At 49.0% G+C, this 21,000-nt stretch overlaps 1 protein-coding gene across 7 annotated transcripts in view; it reads right to left on the reverse strand.

Moving 5' to 3' along the window:
* EVC (EvC ciliary complex subunit 1) overlaps positions 1–21,000 on the reverse strand; it is a 122,280-nt gene that overhangs the window by 88,869 nt on the left and 12,411 nt on the right. For 5 of the 7 annotated variants that reach the window (XM_077300729.1, XM_077300728.1, XM_077300727.1 and 2 more), the window contains exons 5-8: positions 16,586–16,670; positions 9,258–9,356; positions 5,219–5,356; positions 3,173–3,331 (exon numbers count right to left, since the gene is read on the reverse strand). In XM_077300729.1, the coding sequence (XP_077156844.1) occupies positions 3,173–3,331; positions 5,219–5,356; positions 9,258–9,356; positions 16,586–16,670 (481 nt within the window). The remainder of the gene's footprint in view (positions 1–3,172; positions 3,332–5,218; positions 5,357–9,257; positions 9,357–16,585; positions 16,671–21,000) is intronic. The other 2 variants (XM_077300731.1, XM_077300732.1) reach the window with 2 other exon arrangements.

The raw sequence follows: 21,000 nt of genomic DNA on the forward strand, positions 1-21,000 counted from the left end.
GAAATGGAGTAGCCTTCATAATCAATAAGAGAGTAGGAAAAGCAGTCTTGGGATACAATCCCCAAAATGACAGAATGATCTCAGTTCGAATCCAAGGCAAACCATTCAACATCACAGTGATCCAGGTCTATGCCCCAACCACTGCTGCTGAAGAGGATGAAGTTGATCAGTTCTATGAAGCCCTACAACACCTTCTAGAAGCAATGTCAAAAAATGATGTGCTTATCATCATGGGGGATTGGAATGCTAAAGTGGGAAGCCAAAAGATAACCGGGATAACAGGCAAGTTTGGCCTTGGAGTACAAAATGAAGCAGGGCACAGGCTGGTAGAATTTTGTCAAGAGAATACAATGGTCATAGCAAACACTCTTTTCCAACAACCCAAGAGACGACTCTACACATGGACATCACCAGACGGTCAACACAGAAATCAGATTGACTATGTGCTCTGCAGCCAAAGATGGAAATGTTCTATCCAGTCAATAAAAACAAGACCAGGAGCTGATTGTGGTTCAGATCATGAGCTTCTTGTTGCAAAATTTAGGCTTAAATTGAAGAAAGTAGGGAAAACTACTAGGCCACTCAGGTATGAACTAAATCATATCCCCGACGAATACACAGTAGAGGTGACAAATAGATTTAAGGAATTAGATCTGATAGACAGAGTGCCTGAAGAACTATGGACGGAGGTTCGCGACATTGTACAAGAGGTAGCAACTAAAACCATCCCAAAGAAAAGGATATGCAAGAAATCAAAATGGCTGTCTGAGGAAGCTTTACAAATAGCTAAGGAGAGAAGGGAAGTGAAAGGCAAGGGAGAAAGAGAAAGATACACCCAATTGAATGCAGAATTCCAGAGAAAAGCTAGAAGAGATAAGAATGCCTTCTTAAATGAACAGTGAAACAAATAGAAGAAAACAATAGAATGGGGAGGACCAGAGATCTTTTCAAGATAATTGGAGATATGAAGAGAACGTTTCATGCAAAGATGGGTATGATAAGGGACCAAAATGGTAGGGACCTCACAGAAGCAGAAGAGATTAAACAAAGGTGGCAAAATTATACAGAAGAACTATACAAGAGCGAGCGTAACATCCCTGATGGCCACAATGGGGTAGTTACTGACCTGGAGCCAGACATCCTGGAATGTGAAGTCAAATGGGCCTTAGGAAGTCTGAGCAACAATAAAGCTAGTGGTGGTGACAGCATTCCAGTTGACCTATTCAAAATCTTAAAGGATGATGCAGTAAAAGTGCTACACTCAATATGCCAGCAAATTTGGAAAACTCAACAATGGCCACAGGATTGGAAAAGGTCAGTTTACATTCCAATCCCAAAGAAGGGCAATGCCAAAGAATGTTCAAACTACCGCACCATTGCACTAATTTCTCATGCTAGCAAAGTTATGCTCAAAATCCTACAAGCTAGGCTCCAGCAATATGTGGACCGAGAACTTCCAGAAGTACAGGCAGGATTTCGAAGAGGCAGAGGAACTAGAGATCAAATTGCCAACATACGCTGGATCATGGAGAAAGCTAGGGTGTACCAGAAGAACGACTACTTCTGCTTCATTGACTATGCTAAAGCCTTTGATTGTGTGGAGCACAACAAATTGTGGCAAGTTCTTAAAGAGATGGGAATACCAGAGCATCTTATTTGTCTCTTGAGAAATTTATATGCAGGTCAAGAAGCAACAGTGAGAACTGAACATGGAATCACTAACTGGTTCAAAATTGAGAAAGGAGTTCGGCAAGGCTGTATACTGTCGCCTTGCCTATTTAACTTGTATGCAGAGCACATCATGAGAAATGCGGGATTAGAGGAGTCACAAATTGGGATCAAGATTGCAGGGAGAAATATCAACAACCTCAGATATGCAGATGATAGCACTCTAATGGCAGAAAGTGAAGAGGAACTAAAGAGCCTATTGATGCGGGTGAAGGAGGAGAGTGCAAAAGTTGGCTTGAAACTCAACATCAAGAAAACAAAGATCATGGCATCCGGCCCTCTCAATTCATGGCAAATAGATGGGGAAGAAATGGAGATAGTGACAGATTTTATTTTCCTGGGCTCCAAGATCAGTGCAGATGGGGACTGCAGCAAAGAAATTAAAAGACGCTTGCTCCTGGGGAGGAAAGCTATGGCAAATCTAGACAGCATCCTAAAAAGCAGAGACATCACCCTGCCAACAAAAGTGCGTTTAGTCAAGGCTATGGTATTCCCAGTTGCAATGTATGGCTGCGAGAGTTGGACCATAAGGAAGGTGGCTGGATGGAGTCACTGAAGCAGTCGGTGCAAACTTAAATGGACTCCAGGGAATGGTAGAGGACAGGAAGGCCTGGAGGATCATTGTCCATGGGGTCGCGATGGGTCGGACACGACTTCGCACATAACAACAACAACAATCATGCCTCATATGACTGGGCTCATTTTGTTTCATGTAACTGTAGTCCTCGTTGATGTTTGTGGAGGTTGATTTGATTGACCCACCCTGTGCATATCAGACATATGCTGTAATCCAGTGGTCCCCAATCTTTTTATCACCGGGGACTGGTCAAAGTTTGACAATTTTACTGAGGCCCGGGGGAGGGGTAGTCTTTTGCCAAGGGACGCTCCCGCCACCTGAGCTCCTGCTCCGCTTGCTTTCCCGCCGGCGCCCCTGACTTCTGCTGTGGGGTCCTGCCAGCAGCAGCTGAACAGTGCCACGCCGAGGGGGAGCCCCAGCCATGGCAGCCGCTGGAGAGAACCAAAGGTGAGCAGAGTGGCAGGGCAGCCCCTGAGGAAGAGGAGGAGCCGCGGCCCGGTACCGACTGATCCACGGACTGGTCCCAGTCCCCGGACCGGGGGTTGGGGACAACTGCTGTAATCGACTTGCACTGTGTAATCTGCTTGGTGTCTCAGTAGGAAGGACAGAATATAAATGCAGTAAACAAACAAACAAATAAGTAGGTCTTCCCTAAACTTCCATAGAGCCTTGACCTACAGCCCAGCATGAAGGCAGCCGTGGAAATCAGACTGTTGCAGCCTACAATTCGGATCACTCCTTCTCTTTTTGCAGCCTCCTTAGGGCTGCAGCCAAGTTTCAGCTGGACAGAGAAGGGCTGCCTGGGGCGAGTGAAGGGCCTCCCCCTCCTCGGGACGGTTCTGAGCACATGCACTGGATCAACATTACCATGGCTTGTGAATCCTGAGCGACTTTCAAGGAATCCTCCACAGCAATCATTGCCTCAGTCAGGTGCATCCAAATTTTCTTTGCTTTGGCACTTGAGCACTTGGACTGATCCAGGAGAAAGAGCAGGGTCTGGTCAGTCTGTTTCAAGAAAGCTTCCATCTAGGCATCAGGAATTATAAGCATTATTAGTATTTTATAATCACTAAACTTTCACTATGACAGAAAAAGGGGGGAAGCACCAAAGAGGACTGGGCTGAAGGGTCTAACACTTCCAGAAGGTTGCAGATGTCCTATTCTGGAAGCATCTCAAGAGGAGGACACTTCCACTTAAAAGGGAAACTTCCACTTCACAACCTACCCCCAAGAATCCAAGGATTCACAGCTTGGAAACCACATTGGTAGAAGATCATAGCATTATAGAGTGTACCTAGAGGCCACCTAGTCCTGCTCACTGCTCAATACAAGATCAGCCTAAAGCATCCAGGAGTAGTATCTGTCCAGCTGCTGCTTTAAGACTGCCAGTGAGTGGGGGGCTCCCCACCTCCTTAGGCAGTTGATCTTCATGGCTCATTACAGACTGCAAGGTACGGAACCCAGCTGCTCATCAAACGGACTGCAAGGGCAGAGAAAAGAAGGAAGGAAGCCCACTCATGGAGGGTGCTGAAGGTTGGGATAATTATTCAGTTCAAATGTGACTTTTTGTTCTGGACTTGGAGGATAGAAACTACAAGTACAACGATATAGGCTAGATATCAGGGGGGGGAAATTCAGTCAGAGTAGTTCAGCAGTGGAATAGGCTGCCTAAGGAGGTGGTGAGCGCCCCCTCACTGGCAGTCTTCAAGCAAAGGTTGGATACACACTTTTCTTGGATGCTTTAGGATGCTTTGGGCTGATCCTGCGTTGAGCAGGGGGTTGGACTAGATGGCCTGTACGGCCCCTTCCAACTCTATGATTCTATAATTTTTATCTCACCCTGATGTAGATTTCCCATCCCCATCAAAACCCTGGGTGGCTTCACAGCTAGAAGTTGTAGGTTGAGTCATGGGTCCAGAGGCCTCATGGGTGGCAAAAATTGTGGCCAGCAAAAAATTCTTCTAGGTATGCACAGAACAGAGTCCAACCCTGCTCAAAGGCTACAGAACCTCCAGTTTCAGGATGCATTGACCCTCACCCAGACTGGAACCGGTTTTGTTCTTCCTTATATGTCTCTCCTGTACTTGGCAGAAGGAAGATTCGAGGAGCAGCTGTGTAAGTCTGAAGCAACAGAACAAAGGGCACCCTGAAGGCCAACCAAGTTTAATTCTGGGTCTAAGTTTTCATGTGCATACAGAATTCTTCAGATAGATTCAGGGAGGTGGCCATTTTGGTCTGAAGAAATAGATTTGAATTTGAATCCAACCAAATTAATACCCCAAATTAAACTTGGTTGATCTTAAAGGTGCCACAGGACTCAAACTTAAGCAGAAGGAATATTTCAGGCACTGAAGATTATTGAACTCATTGGGATGGCATGTTAAATAGAAAGAGGAAGAAAGGCTGCCTGTACCTGAACCACTTTCAGAGCCCTCCAAGAACTGGGGGAGGGGGGAGGGGTAGTACCCTGAACTGGGGCAGACACACTTTGTTCCATCAAAAGTAATCTTGAGAAGAGATCAAATGAAAAAAGCCCATAGAGACCTATAATGATATCTTTGTAAAGGTAAAGGTCTCCCCTGTGCAAGCACCGGGTCATGTCTGACCCTTGGGGTGACACCCTCCAGCGGTTTCTTGGCAGACTCAATACGGGGTGGTTTGCCAGTGCCTTCCCCAGTCATTACCGTTTACCCCCCACACACACAAGCTGGGTACTAATTTTACCGACCTTGGAAGGATGGAAGGCTGAGTCAACCTTGAGCCGGCTGCTGAGATCGAACTCCCAGCCTCATGGGCAGACAGCTTCAGACAGCATTTCTGCCGCTTACCACTCTGTGCCACAAGTGTTAGGCTATTTCTGAAGCCTGACAAAAGGTTAGAGAGACGTTTCTGAAAGAGGAAGTGGGTGATTACATTGTCTAGGACAAGATCCGCATATCCCTTCTCATTCCTTTCCAAGTCATCCAGGGTTTGATACTCTTTTTCATAAGTTCCAGAGACGTCCATGTTCAAGAGTCTGGAACTGAGCTGGGTCTGCAGCTCTTCAAATGCCTGAGAAAGGAATACAACACAAGGCTTATTAATTACTAGAGGCAATCCCGTTGTATCCAGGAATACAACGGGCGTTAGAGCTTGGCAGTGGGAAGAGGAAGGGGTGGAGTTTTTCAGTCTGTAAGGGCATGAGGTTGAATATGTGCCTTGTGTGGGGGGCTGTGGTGGTGTGGTGACAAATGAGGGCATGGGTGTGGAGATATGGGTGCCAAGAACGTTCATTGAGTATGGGAGAGGACTGACCTTTGGGGATTGAGGCATAGTGGTTACAGATGAGCTTTCCAGAGCCATGTACTCAGATATGTGAAGGGAAAATCAGACTGGAGACTCTTCTTAGGGGGAGATTACATGGCAATCAATTCCTCCTAGTTCTGCGTCATTTCTCTTCTTGTGTGAATTAGGCCACAGACACTGAAATGTCCCCCTGCCCTAATACACATGGGGTAATCACAGTACACAGGTGTCTTCTTCTGTCTCCATTTTTTTACTGTTGATAAAATGTTATGTGGCCAAATGTTTCTTTCACGACTGCTCCTTAGAAGAAGAGCTGGATTTTTGTATCCTGCTGTTTACTATCCAGAGGAGTCTCAAACTAGTTTACAAACACCTTTTCCCTTCTTCTCCCCACAATAGGCAACCTGTGAGGGATGTGAGGCTGTGAGAGGTCTGAGAGAACTGGGAATGGGCCGCAGTGACCCAGCAGGCCTCAGGTGTCTGAAAGCAGTTCCCAATCGCCTTCCCTTCCTCTCCCCATAGCAGACTCTCTGTAAGGGTGGTGGGGTAGAGAGCCTCACTTGGAAGATGGCAACCCTAAGAGGACGTGCACAGCAGTCTTGACCTTAGTCAGATTTATGCACACCTAGGTAGTGGGGAATTCCAGAAGATGAATCTACACCAATATGGAAACCTTACCTCATCTCTGCAATGTTTTCTTAACCTAAAATATGCCAGGGGGTGCTAGGTAGCTGTGGGGGCATTACACATTTTTGAGGCCCCACTTTCAGACTACAAGGAATTTGTTCAGACCAGGGACAGCCAACCTCCAGGTGGGGCCTGGAATTGCTGCTCATCTCCAGACTATACAGACCAGCTCCCCAGACAAAATTGGCTCCTTTGGAGGTATAACTGTGTAGCATTGTATCCCACTGAGGTTTAGGGATGGGGGCTAAGAATCCCCTGGAAGTACAGCTCATCTCTAGGCAGTTAGGCTCAAGGGAAAGCTTTCTCCCCTCACATGCATCCCTTCAAAAGGAATGCACATGGCCCCAGAATCCACTTGGTTGCTTGGCTGGTGATGTCTGCCCTTCTGAAGCCTGAGGCCTACTGCTGGCAACTGCAGTCCCTGTTGTTGTCTGCAAGGCCAAGTTGTTGCCTAATAAAGGTGGATCACCTAGTTTCCCCCAAAGTCTCACTGCCTACTTTCCTGTAAAGCTAACTCCACTTGAAATTCTGGGCCACTAATGTCTTTGAGTTCATAGGAGTTTTTATTTACCAGACCAAGCTTGAAAAAAGTCACTTGTCTCTCCAGGCATTTACTTGTTCACTATTTACATTTTCAGGCTGTAAACATTCTTTATTTAGATCTTCCTGAACTTTCCAGACTCACAGGATTGATATTGGTCTGTCTGTCTGTTTCTTGGCACCCCAAAATACAAACAGTTGCTGTTAAGGGCTGGCCATAGCCCAGGAGGGACACACCCGCAACCACTCCTCCCCAACCACAGTCTGTGAGCCTCTACCATCCTCTCTAGATCACTGCTCATCTCTAGATTATAATGATCAGCTCTGCAGGCAAAAACGGCTACTTTGGAGGCCAGACTCTGAGGCATTGTACGATTTTAAACCCCTTGTCCAAATCTCCAGGACTATCTCCAACCCAGGGGTAGCCAACCTCCAGGTGGGGCCTGGAGAGCTCCTGGAATTACAGCTCATCTGCAGAGTATAAAGATCAGCTGCCCAGGCAGAAATGGCTCCTATGGAGCTTGGACACGATTGAGGAGAAGAAACATTTAAGGTCTCCCATGCAGTTTGTTGTGGAGTTGAATCACTTGAGGCCTACTGCACAGGGTTGTTGTGCAGATGAAACAGGAGGCAAAAGATGCTCTGCAACAGCTTCCAGTTTCACCTGCACAACTACCCTGTGTGGTAGGTCTCAAATCTGCAGAGAGTTGCTTGGCTGTTTCTTCCCTGTTTCTTCCCTCCTGCAGCATGGCTGGCCACATCAGTGAGAAAGGGGTTTTCTGTGGCCTCCCTGTCAGGCAACTGTTTGGCAGAAGGGGAAAGTCCCCCCCCCTCAAAAGGAACGCCCTCAGGCTCCCCTGCGTTGCTCTTGGAAAGGCCTCCTTCCCCTCAGTCAGGGGCTGTCAGAGGCTCCTTCACAGCAGGCCTGAAGGGGGGGGGCACTCTGCAGCCTCCTGCCAGCTCTGTCAGGGCTCTGAGGCCATTTGCAGTTGGACATGACAGTTAGGACAGCCTTGGGGCGAAAAGGGCTGGCACAGCCTCTGTTCTCATCCCCCTTGGCAGCCCTGCTGACCTCCTCTCCCTGCGGTGGTCAGAAGCAAACTGGCAGCAATGTCTCCAGGTAGCTGCTGGCTGGGCTGGGTGGGTGGGACGGGAGGTGCTTTGCGCCTCCTAACTGGATGGCATTCTAGTCTGTCCGGATGAGGGCCCAATCCAATTGGCCCCTTGGACCCTGGCTGTGTGCACCTCCAGATTGGCCCTTCGGCCCCAGACTGACAAGCAGAGGGGCCAATCGGTAGGCGCTTTGCGCCTTCTGTTTGGCCCCTCCACTTGTTAGTCTGGGGCCAAGGGGCCAATTGTTACCCCCCCCATCCTGGACTGAGCCCACCCCCACACCCCTTAGCCTTTTATTTATACTGTGGAACGCAGTTTACAGATAATAGAATTAAACTTCCCTGAAGCTAGCTAATTTGTTAGAGGAAGCAAGGAAACCAGGCAACTGACCCTGCCAAGCTGTATGACCATTAATGGCACCATGTGGCAGCTTATCAGGAGCACTATGGCAAGGCAAAAAGCTCCACCAGACCCCGAGGCCCGTCACCATCCAGATTGTGTTTCAAAATGGTACTGGTTCATTTGGCTGTAACTTCCTACTGAAATGATCATGCTTGCCCCCATAGCCATCATGAAGGCGTGGCATTAGGAAGAACCCTGGTGAAAATAACGTGCAATGGGACTCTGAAAAGGATGGTTCAGTAACTGCAGGAGAGACCCATCCAACATCCTGACAGTGTCTCAGTATCAGGCAGGGTTGCCCACAGGCTGGAAAATTAGGGGCATTTCGTCTCCCAGCCCCTCCTCACCTTTTTCCTGTCTCACTCTTCTCTGCCGCCTTTTCGTGCTTCTCCCCCTCCACATCGCCTGCTTGAAATGGTGTAAGAGAGCAATGTGCTTTATATGTTACTCTCTTTCGCCTGTCAATCAAACCAGGCAACCAATCCCCTTCTCCCTGTTTTTTTTAAAACTCATTGTCTCCTTTGGCATGTTGCGTGCATGTGTGTGGAGGAGGAGGGCCTGAGGATAAGGCAATGGCAAGAGAAAATGGCAGCTTGTCTGTACTGGGGAGGGGGTTGTTGATGAGATCTTCTCCCTCCTCTGCTGTGTCCCTCACTTGCATCCTACCAAAGTTTTGTTCACCCATGCATGCGTGCATGAGAGAGACTGAGCGGGGACTCAGGAGAGGAAGCCAATGAGCGCATGTGCCTGTTGCCTGAACTGTTGCTCTGGCATGCAGAATGTCAACCCCACAGGGGTAAGTGGAGGGCAGATTGGGCAGGTGGCTTGGTCAGCCCGCTTACTGCCTGGCTCTTGAGGCTGAGGTGGCAGCTGCATGCCCTGACTGGGTCCAAAAATCTAACAGATTAATGGAGCATATACTTACAGCTTCTTGCGTACGAAGGATACTTTGATACAAATCTTCAGGCATTTTCTTTTTAAGGAAAAAACTGACTAGATACATTTTGAAAATGTGCAGAATTACCTACATAGACACAAAACAAAATAAAGCAGAGATGAACATCAAGGTGGAACTGTCTTATTAGTGACTATCACTTTTGCTGCTTAAATGTAATCATGCTAATTACACTATTATGACATTGGGTGGGGAATGGCTTTCCAAGTTTGTCTCGCCAAATCTTTATTCCACTCCTGCGGAGCGGATTAAATAAAAGAGTAAGGACTGTTGGGGAGGAGTTAGGGCGGGCTCTTTCCCACACACACCCAACCTTGCCGTTCGCCGCTTCTCCGCCTCTCCCCGGCCTTCACCGCCACCGCGGACACCCCTCACGCTCCGACGGCCTCCGAGCGCTCCACGGCCACATGACGACAAGCGGCGTGCCCAGCCCTTGCCGCCCAGCCTGAAAATGGCCACCGCCACCCGGAGACCCCCGTGGAGCCGCTCGGATGGCCGCTGCAAGCCGAGCGATCCCCGCCCAAGCACCCCGCCCAACCTTCGCCGGCCCTAAAATTGCCGCCACCACCCGGAGACCACCGTGGAACTGCTCACACGGCCGCCGCAAGCCGAGCCGTCGCCACCCGCTACAAGCCCCATCGCAGCACACTCCCCACCTGGATCCACGCTGAGACTAGGAGACCGCTGCTGAGCCGCTCCGCCGCCAGCGGCCCACCCAGCCCTCGCCGGCCGGCCCCAACATGGCCGCCGCCACCCCGAGACTGCCGCGAAGCCGCAGAAATGGGCGTGGAGAGCCGAGCCGTCGCCACCTGCTACCAGCCGTTGCCCTGCTGCGCACACTTGCCACGGTGAGTCTGGCCAACCGGAGGGGGGGGGCCCAGAGCGACACACCTCGGCCCCGGGAGCAATGCCCACCCGCCCGCCACCATACCCACCCGCAGCTAGCGCCCGCTATATTTTAACCACAGCGAGCTTAATTCCTAGTACATATTATGCTTAGTTCCTCATTCAACTGGCCTGGCTTAACTGATTCCTCGCCTCAAAGGATGGGGAAATGGATCTTTGGGAAATGGGAAATGAGCTCAGACACCTGAGAGCACGTGGAGAGAGCTACTAGGGAGAGTTGCTGCTGACCAGGTGAGGCTATTGTGCTGAATGGGTGAGGTGATTGCTGGGTAATTGCTGGGAGGATTAAAAAGGGCTGCTCCTCGCCAGAGGCAGAGCTCAGACAACTGAGAGCAGGTGGAGATTGCTACTGGGGAGAATTGCTGCTGACCAGGTGAGGCTATTGTGCAGACTGGGTGAGGTGATTGCTGGGTAATTGCTGGGAGGATTAAAAAGGGCTGCTCCTCGCCAGAGACAAAGAGTGAGAGAAAAAGGGCTCTTGGCCTGTGGCTCTTAGCCTGGGGTTCTTGGCCGAGCAATTAGAATCAGTAGATTATATTTCCCTAGTACTTGCACTGCCTAGACATTACAATGGACCTCCAGGACACTCATCCCATCATCTGCAGTGAGTGTGACATGATTACCTTCCTCCCAGAAGACAAGATGGACTACAGCTGCCCCAAGTGTAAACTGGTAAGACTTTTGGAGGAAAGATTAGGGGATTAGAAAACAGAATTATTACTCTGACCGAAAGTAAGAAAGGGGAGGAGTTCATAGAGCAGAGCCCTGAAACTCGGAATAAAGAGGATACAACCAGTCCTTAAGAGGATAAGGAGATTGACAACACTAGGGAGCCTCTGCAGACAGTTTGGAAAAAGACTCAACGGCGAAGAGTGAGACAGTTCTTGGGGCATTTGGAGCTCCAGAATAGATTTCAGGCCCTTGCAGAGGAGGTGCAAGGGTCAACGAAGGGAAAGGTCCCAAAACAAAGTCCAAGACAAAGGGAAGAGGCCACGGGGACAGAAGGAAATGGAGTTGAGAAGAAAAAAAAAGGAGAGTACTGGTAATTGGAGACTCCCTGCTAAGAGGAATGGATCGCCATGTGGCTGGGCCCGACCCCCTAACCCGAGAGGGGTGTTGCTTGCCAGGGGCCAAAATTAAAGATGTTTCAGAACGGCTGCCCAAACTCCTCAAATCTACGAATCGCTACCCATTTGTGATGGTCCACGTGGGAACAAATGACATGTCCCTGAATACCATCGCTCCAATCAAAAAAGACTATCAAGATCTGGAGAGGAAGCTCAAGCAAATGGGGGCATAAGTGGTATTCTCTTCAATCTTGCCTGTCAAGGGTAGAGGAATGCGTCGGGAGAGGAAGATAATGGAGGTGAATCACTGGCTGCGTACTTGGTGCCGGCTGGAGAGATTTGGTTTCTGGGACCATGGGATAGGCTTTCTTGAGGAAGGCCTACTAGCACCTGATGGACTGCACTTATCGAAACCGGGGAAGAATGTGTTTGGTAGGAACCTGGGGAGATTCATCAGGAGAGCTTTAAACTAAAGCCACAAGGGGAAGGAGACGATCAACATAGGGAGTGTATGGAAGGAAAACGATCAGGGGCAGTCCAAACGGCAAGGCCAGCTCATAGGGAACCAAAAGTAAAAGGATTCAGATGTCTTTATACTAATGGCCGAAGCATGGGCAATAAGAAGGAAGAGCTGGAACTTCTCATGCTGATGGAAAAGTATGATCTAGTAGGCATCACAGAAACTTGGTGGAATGATTCTCATGACTGCAATGTAATACTGGATGGATATGAACTGTTCAGAAAAAACAGAATAGATTGAAGAGGTGGAGGAGTGGCACTGTATGTGAGGAAAGGGCTTACCTGTCAGGAAATTCTAGTGAAGGAGAGTATATCTACAGTGGAAAGCATCTGGGTGAAAATAAGCGAGGGGAAAACAAAGAGTGTGGTGGTTGGTGTCTGCTACCGGCCGCCTGACCAACTAGAGGATGTGGATGCTGCACTTTGTGTGCAGCTTGAGAAAATATCCAAACGGCAGGACCTTGTCATCATGGGTGACTTCAATTTCCCAGATGTGTGCTGGGAAACAAACTCTGCGAAGTGTCCTCAGTCATGCCACTTTCTGACCTGCCTGGCTGACAATTTCATTTATCAAATGGTAGATGAACCCACGTTCAGCCATACTGGACTTAATACTGACCAACAGGCAAGAGTTGGTGGATGAGGTGAAGGAGGTGGGGACCCTAGGGGGAAGTGACCATGTCCTCATAGAATTCCTTTTGAGATGGGGAGCCAAGGAAGCTTGTAGCCAGACGCGGATGTTGGATTTTCGTAGGGCAAACTTTAATAAACTCAGAGACATGATGAGTGTCATACCATGGACGAGAATGCTGGAAGGGAAGGGAGCATCTGAAGCGTGGGCGCTACTCAAACAAGAGCTATTGCATGCTCAATCAATGACTATCCCAGAAAGACGAAAACACTGCAGGAGCTCTAAGAAGCCGATTTGGATGAACAGAGAACTTCAAGAGGAACTAAGAAAGAAAAGGAAAATGTTCAGGAAATGGAGGGAAGGACAGAGCTCTAAAGAAGAGTACCTACAGGTTACTAGGCACTGTAGATCAATCATCAGAAAGGCCAAAGCTGAGAGTGAGCTAAGATTGGCCAGGGAAGCCCACTGTAACAAGAAAACATTTTTCAGTTATGTGAGGAGCAAACGTAAAGTAAAGGAGGCAATAGGCCCACGGGTGCGGATGGACAAACTCTAACGGAAGATGCAGAGAAAGCAGAAAGGCTTAGTACCTATTTAACATTTGTTTTTTCCCACAGGTCAAAGTGTTTAGGCACATCTAGAAATGGCCATAGCCAAAGGATAGTGTCTGGGTTGCAGGTTAACATGGATAGAGAGGTTGTCGAGAGGCATTTAGTTGCACTGGATGAGTTCAAATCCCCTGGTCCGGATGAAATGCACCCGAGAGTGCTCAAAGAACTTTCCAGAGAAATTGCACAGCCCTTGTCCATCATCCTCGGGACCTCTTTAAGGACTGGAGATGTCCCGGAGGACTGGAAGAGAGCAAACGTTATTCCGATCTTCAAAAAAGGGAGGAAGGATGACCCAGGTAACTACAGACCAGTGAGTCTGACTTCTGTTGTGGGGAAGATAACAGACCAGATATTAAAGGGAGCGATCTGCAAACATCTGGAGGACAATTTGGTGATCCAAGGAAGTCAGCATGGATTTGTCTCCAACAGGTCCTGCCAGACCAACCTGGTTTCCTTTTTTGACCAAGTAACAGGTTTGCTGGATCGTGGAAATTCGGTTGATGCCATTTACTTGGATTTTAGTAAAGCTTTTGACAAGGTTCCCCATGATGTTCTGATGGATAAGTTGAAGGACTGCAATCTGGATTTTCAGATAGTTAAGTGGATAGGGAATTGGTTAGAGAACCGCACTCAACGATTTGTTGTCAATGGTGTTTCATCAGACTGGAGCGAGATGAGTAGCGGGGTACCTCAGGGCTCGGGGCTCGGCCCGGTACTTTTTAACATATTTATTAATGATCTAGGTGAGGGAGTGGAGGGACTACTCATCAAGTTTGCAGATGACACCAAATTGGGAGGACTGGCAAATACTCCTGAAGATAGAGACAGAATTCAACGAGATCTGAACACAATGGAAAAATGGGCAAATGAGAACAAGATGCAATTTAATAAAGATAAGTGTAAAGTTCTGCATCTGGGTCAGAAAAATGAAAAGCATGCCTACTGGATGGGGGATACGCTTCTAGGTAACACTGTGTGTGAACGAGACCTTGGGGTACTTGTGGATTGTAAACAAAACATGAGCAGGCAGTGTGATGCAGCGGTAAAAAAGGCAAATGCTATTTTGGGCTGTATCAACAGGGGCATCACATCAAAATCACAAGATGTCATAGTCCCATTGTATACGGCACTGGTCAGACCACACCTGGAGTACTGTGAGCAGTTCTGGAGGCCTTACTTCAAGAAGGACGTAGATAAAATTGAAAGGGTACAGAGGAGAGCAATGAAGATGATCTGGGGCCAAGGGACCAAGCCCTATGAAGATAGGTTGAGGGACTTGGGAATGTTCAGCCTGGAGAAAAGGAGGTTGAGAGGGGACATGATAGCCCACTTTAAGTATTTGAAAGATTGTCACTTGGAGGAGGGCAGGATGTTGTTTCTGTTGGCTGCAGAGGAGAGGACACGCAGTAATGGGTTTAAGCTTTAAGTACAGTGATATAGGCTAGATATCAGGAAAAAAATTTTCACAGTCAGAGAAGTTCAGCAGTGGAATAGGCTGCCTAAGGATGTGGTGAGCTCCCATTCACTGGCAGTCTTCAAGCAAAGGTTCGATACACACTTTTCTTTGATGCTTTAGGATGGTTAGGGCTGATCCTGCGTTGAGCAGGGGGTTGGACTAGATGGCCTGTATGGCCCCTTCCAACTCTATGATTCTATGATTCTATCTTGCCAGGGCTGTACGTGGGTGTTTCCAAAGTCAACATCCAGAGATGTCTTGCCATCTCCACAGCCCCTGAATTGCACCCTCAGCTAGAGGAAGACTATAATCAGATCTCCCAGCTACAAAAAATGGAAATCTTTTGGACTCACTTCTAAAATTTGCTCTGAATAAGTTCTAGTTAGCTGCTCATAATGTAGACTATAAGTGAGAGCAATAATTTCCCCTTTCCATCCCCTCTTGTCTTCCCTTTGATTCCATTTCCATCTCCCGGGTTCTACTTCTCATCCCCTTACCTTTCTGTTATTTTATGTTATACTAGAATCAAAGCCCATTTTATATAGCAATAAAATGGGCGCTAGAAGGGTTCTCCCTCCCCCGGCGACTCCCCCTGCCCCTCCCCCGGCGACTCATTAAGGGTTGTGTGTGGGCGGGGATGCAGCCTGAAGATGGGCCTGGGCCGTGGTGGTGGCGCAGCAGGGCTGGGCCAGTGGAGTGGGGTGGCACTGACCTTGTCGAGGAGACCTGCGGTGTGAAGGAGGCACGGAGGGGATCGGGCGGCCATTTTGTGGCACGCGGCCGGCAGAGCGGCGACGCGGCAGACTGTTTTACCGTGGCGCGATGGAGAGGCCGGCAGAGATCTGTGGAAGCGCCAGTTGGCGTGGAGCGGCTTGGCGGAGGCCTCGTAGTGTCGGCGGGCATCTGAGAGGTTGGTGGCTGGTCGGGGGGCGTCGACGAAGATCGAGGAGTCCAGCGTCAGCGTCGAAGCATCGATGGCGGCCCTTGGGCGTGGCAGCGGCGGCGAAGGGCGGGTAGAGGTCCGCAGACGGTGGAAGCAGGGACCGGTGTGGCTGAGCGTGGCGGCGAAGGGATGAGGAAGGCCAGCCAGCGTGGTGGCTGTTCTCGGCGGCTATTGCGTGAGTGTGAGGGCGGCAAGGGGAGGAAGTGGGCCATTGGGGAAGGGCAGTGGCTTGGTGGAGGGGAAGGAATTTTCCCCGAGGCTAGCGGCATGGGGCGAGCCTCCTCCCTGGCGGCTATCTGGGCAGGATGGCGGCTCGGGAGGAGTGGAGTCTGTGGTGCGGCGTTCGGGAGACGGGCCAAGTGTCCAACAGCGAATTGGACACTTGGCCCTGGAGTGCCACTCAGAGGAGCGAATCAGGAGCCGCTTTGCGGCTCCTGGTTCGCTCCTCCAAGTTTTTATCCCGGAAAGAGCCCACCCTAACTCCTCCCCACCAGCCCTTACAGCTTTATTTAGTCTGCGGCGCCCGTGGCGCCGTGGGCGGTTTAAAGATATGTAAAATGTAAAATATTTAAACAATCCAATAAAAACACATAGACCTACAAACACACAAAAACAGAGGGAAAAGCCAACAGAAGTTGTTGGGAGTATGCCAAACAAAGCAAAATAAGTCTTATCCCGTTGGCAGAAGACAACAACAGCTGAAGGTGGACAAATCTCCCTAGAAGAGATTATATTTATATAAAAATATAATAAATATAAATAAATAAATATAAATAAGAGAGTAGCAGAGTTTTGGTACCATGACTGAGAAGGATGCCACCCATCTAGCCTCATATGGCAGGTTCCTCTGAAGCAGGACCTCCTCAATTGACCAGAAATAATGTGGGTTCATTTCAGAGAAGGCAGTCCTTAAGTTAGCTGGCTCCAAGGTACACAGGGCATTAAAGGTCAAATAGCATCTGGAAGCAAACTGGTAGCCAGTGTAAATGCAACAAGACTGGGGGGAATATGGTCCCTATGATCCACTCCAGTCTTTCAATCAATCCCAAAAAGGAATAAGAGAAAGAATGCTACTTTTAAAATGACTGAAGAAATATGAGTAGATTAGACTGGAGGGCCTGTATGGGTCTAAGATTCTAGGATTCTAAATTTTCTGGGCACCTACCACATGTTTCTGCTTCCTTAGTTCCATGTCCATCAGTTGGAGATGCCTCAAAAAGAGGCTATATAAGCACATTTTCACATCAAATCTAAAACACCCAAAAGACATCTCATTAAGATCTATGCAATATTGCATATACACTGAATTTTTAAAAAGAAACCAGTCAACATTATGTGTTGCACACAATATATTTTTGGTAAGGCTTTGGAGGAGGAGCATGTCTCATGGCTTAAGTGCCACTCAGCTCTTAACACCCACTCAGGGTGACTGTCCCTCCCCTGAGTGCCTCCTCCTCCAACCGGCTTGCCTGTCTGCCAGCAGCCAGCCAATTGCCTTCCATCCCCCACCTCCTTCCATATCCCTCCAAGGCTCAGGGGCTGCAGATCCCTGCTGCATGAGAGCTGCCCCTGCTGGTGAGTTCCCTTCCCAGGGGCCTCCAGCCTGTAGCCTTTCCAGGTCCTGGAGGGAGGGAGAGGCCATCCACAGAGTTCTTCCACCCCACCCAATCTAGCACCTGTTGTATTCCTGAATTCAATGGGCTTGGCCCTTAGTTAAATAATATTGCCTAGCTCTGAAACCCTTGACAATCCATTCAGCTTCTGGCTGTCAGATTAACCATTTAAAAAAGCAACTGCATAGAGAAGCTATCTCAATCGAAGTCATCCCAGACATTTCTGTCTGGAGATGTGATTTTTGGCCCCTGGACCAACTCCTCCCTGATACAAAAGCAAAGCTGCCCCTACGGAAAACTTTTCATGGCCTGAGCACAGGATCCTCCTCTTTAGCGGGTGAATCCATTAAAGAAAGGGAGAAATTATCTTGGGAGGATTTAGAGCAAGGCTTGGCAGCTACTGCTGCCTGGCACGTGTAAGAACCTTTCCTGGGGGATCAGAGCAGTTAAGGAAAGCAGCACGTCCGCTCTGTCCAGGGGCCTGCTAAAAACAGTGCTGTCAATGGGCAGGAGAGCTACCCAGAGGTTGAATGTGTGTGATTCTGCCTTTCGAACTCTGCAAATAACCCCTTTTCTATTTTGTTTGCATGTCTGAAAGTCTGAATAAACAAGTGATGTTATCAGTCTCCCCCCTTAGATGGAAAGGCATTAGCCACATGAGAGATTCCCTGTGTGGGAATGTGACCTCAAGAGAGAGCCCACTATGAGAGCCCCTGGAAAGGAAAGAAACACTGATTCTCTTAAGAAAAGCCATTCTTTGCTATGGTATAATTTGGCCACAAGGTTGCTCTCTTGATCACAATGTTGAGCTAAGGTTACTAAGCAGAAATGCTTATATGCATGAAAAGGTTAAGAAATCTCATAACTTGGTCTTGTTGTTTACTAATGAGTTTGCCAGCCGACCCCTCAGATTATGCTGTCAGGAAATGTACAGCAATTACTGTCCTCATGAACTGGCTCGGTTTTGAGATTGCCATGTGTTTTAAATCAGTGGTCCCCAAACCGCTGGCCGCGGCCTGGCGCCGGGCTGCGGTTCCGTCTTCCCTCCCCCCCGAAGCGAGAAGCTCGCCAGGCCGTGAGCAAATCGGCCGCCAAAGCGGCCAAAGCGGCCGATTAGCTCGTGGCCCGTCAAGCTTCTCGCTTCGGGAGGGGAGGGAAGAGAAGCCTGCCGAGCCACAAGCTAATCGGCTGCTTTAGCGGCCGAATTGCTCGCGGCATGGAGGGGCCGGGAGGGGAAGCTGCGGCCGCCAGCATGTGCGTTTGCCGCCCGGGCCGCCCTCTCCACTCACCACTCCGCAGCGGTCCGCGGCAAGCAGAAGCTTGTGGACCGCTGTTTTAAATTATTGTTGCTCTATTTAAAAGGCACATAAAGAATCAGTGTGTGAATATAAAAAGATCTTAAAGGGACAAAAATAAATTGGGATTGTATACAGATCATGCCTTGAAGCAGTCAAATGAAATGCAGCTCTGAAAGCAAGGAAATTTTTTAAGAGGTGAAAGCGAATCGACTTGTACCTCTGGTATTCCATTTTCAAAATGATTGGAATGTTTTAAACACACACACACGCCATTCACCTCCCCTTCCTTCCTTCCGCCCTCCACGCTCCAAGTTCGACACCCGCAACTCTGAGCCCTTGCATGAGTTGTTGTATCATGAAATAAATGGGTGAGTAATGAAAAAAGATTTTCCCCACTCATAGTGTTACGGTAAAATAGGGTTGTTCATTGAAATAGCCAGGATCTCTCTATAGACTGATAGAGACCTGTTAGATTTGAGTAACTGGCAGGATAAATGGAGAAATATGCCTGGACTTAAGTGATAGGGACAGAGCTATGAAGTTGGCCCTGAACTGTGCCAGTGCAGACATCCATGGGACTAAGCCAAGGCTTAGGTTGAATTCTCACTGGCCCAAGATAATAGAGAGTTTGGAAGACGGATGTAAAAGTGATGTGTCTTGCCAGAGAGTGGGCAAAGATAGATGCAAGGTCAGGGTGCCTGTGCAGTCCCAAAATCTGGAAGAATTTGGGAGGAATGACAATAGACTGCTGGGCCTTGGAAAGGAGAAATTCCTAAGGGTAAGAAGCCAGTGGCAGATGGCAGGTGTACTACCATTAAGGAGAAGTTAGGGCAGAGCGTAGAGCTCCATTAGGCAGGCTCATTCCAGCTCCTCAGAGACTCGATTTAAAGCCGGAGGCAAATATTGTGATGGTGGTTAGTTTAGACAGTTATCGGTTAGTTTAGTTAGGTATGGTCTGCGCTCAGGGAACAACAGAGCAGGGTCAGATGTATGGGAGAGGAGATAAAGGGAAGGGATGCGGATCTGGGCCAAGGCAACTATAGCGGTGGGAGGAGTTTCAATAATAGGGGAGCAATGAAATACGTAGGTCCGGGGGGGGGGCAGTCATGGTCAGACCACCATGCCCTGAAGGCTCAACTACAGATACAAAGTCCCCAACCCCGTTGACGGACATATTTTGGTCTGCCTGCAGAGACTTATGGATTCCAAGAGATTCCTGAAAGCTCTATGGGACCTGATGCCCTCTGGAATCTTGTTAACGGCCTTGGCGGAGGACTGGCAGATCCACCTAACAGCCCCTATTGACAAGATTGCTCCTAGGTGCCCTTTCCATCTTCGCCTCAGACTCCATGGTGTACCCAGGAGTTTCTGGAGAGGAAGAAGGAAGTGAGACGGCTTGAGCGAGTCTGGAAGAAAATTCGTGACGAGGCGACAAGGACATCTCATAGTACATTTATGAAAGCATATGAGAATGCGGTGAAAATGGCAACAAGGCTTTTATGCCGCTGAAATTGCGTCCGCAAGTTCTCGCCCGGTTCAATTGTTTACAGTAATTATGTCTCTTACTGCCCTCAAGGAAGGGCATAAAATGATAAGGGAATTGGACTTGAGCTGTGTGGCTTTATCAAACTATTTTGGGGACAAAGTTCTGTCACTCCACCATGACCTACCTGCCATGATTGATACAGTTTGTGAACTGGAAGCTCCAAGGCCATCACGGGGGTTAATGTTTGATGGCTTCAGACAGCTCTCATTAACTGGACAAGTTGCTGGGGCCAGCAAGAGCGACCATGTGCCCCCTGGATCCCTGGATCTTGGTTGCTCAAGTTGGGCAATCAGCGGATAAGTGGCCCCTGAGGGACATTGTTAACCTCTCAACATCTGGAGAGTTTTCCGAAGAGCTTAAAGAGGCTGTGGTACGCCCTTCACTGAAAAAAGCCATCGCTGTACCCGCGGGACCCTGCCAACTACTGCCCAGTCTCACATCTTGTGTTTCTGGATAAGGTGGTGGAGCTGGCCACAGCGGACCAGATCCTAACATTCTTGGAGGAAACTTCAGCCCTTGATCCACATCAGTTTGGCTTCCGCCCTGGCCACAGGTGGAGACTGCAGTTAATGGATAATATCTGGCACTAGCTAGATTGAGGTGGTCCAGCCATCTTGTGCTTTTAGATCTGCATTTGATGTGGTTGACCACGAGTTATTGGCCCACCACCTCACCAGGAACAGAATCAGGGGGACTGCGCTTCAATGGCTGGTCTCCTTTCTCTGCAACTGGACACAGAGGGTGGCTGTGGGGGATGAGCTCCTTTGTGGGGAGCTGCAAGGGGCAATACTCTTCCCCACGTTTTTTAACATTTATGTGTGCCGTCTAGGCCAGCTGGTCCAGGGCTATGGCCTGGGTTGTCACCAATATGCGGACAACACCCAGTTCTACCTCCTAATGGACGGCCGGCCAGATTCCTCCCTGGATACACTCCCAGTTGTTTGGAAGCGGTGGCTGGATGGCTCAGGCAGGGTTGTCTGAAACTCAACTCCTCCAATATGAAGGTCCTGGGATTGGGTAGAAGAGGGCAGGATCAGGAAGCGTGACTTCTCTGCCTGAACGGTGTGCAGTTATCTCCTGCACCTGTTGCCATGGACTTAGGAGTGACCTTTGATACCTTCCT

This window comes from Paroedura picta, chromosome 10 (genome assembly GCF_049243985.1).
Source record: "Paroedura picta isolate Pp20150507F chromosome 10, Ppicta_v3.0, whole genome shotgun sequence".
Classification (NCBI taxonomy): domain Eukaryota; kingdom Metazoa; phylum Chordata; class Lepidosauria; order Squamata; family Gekkonidae; genus Paroedura; species Paroedura picta.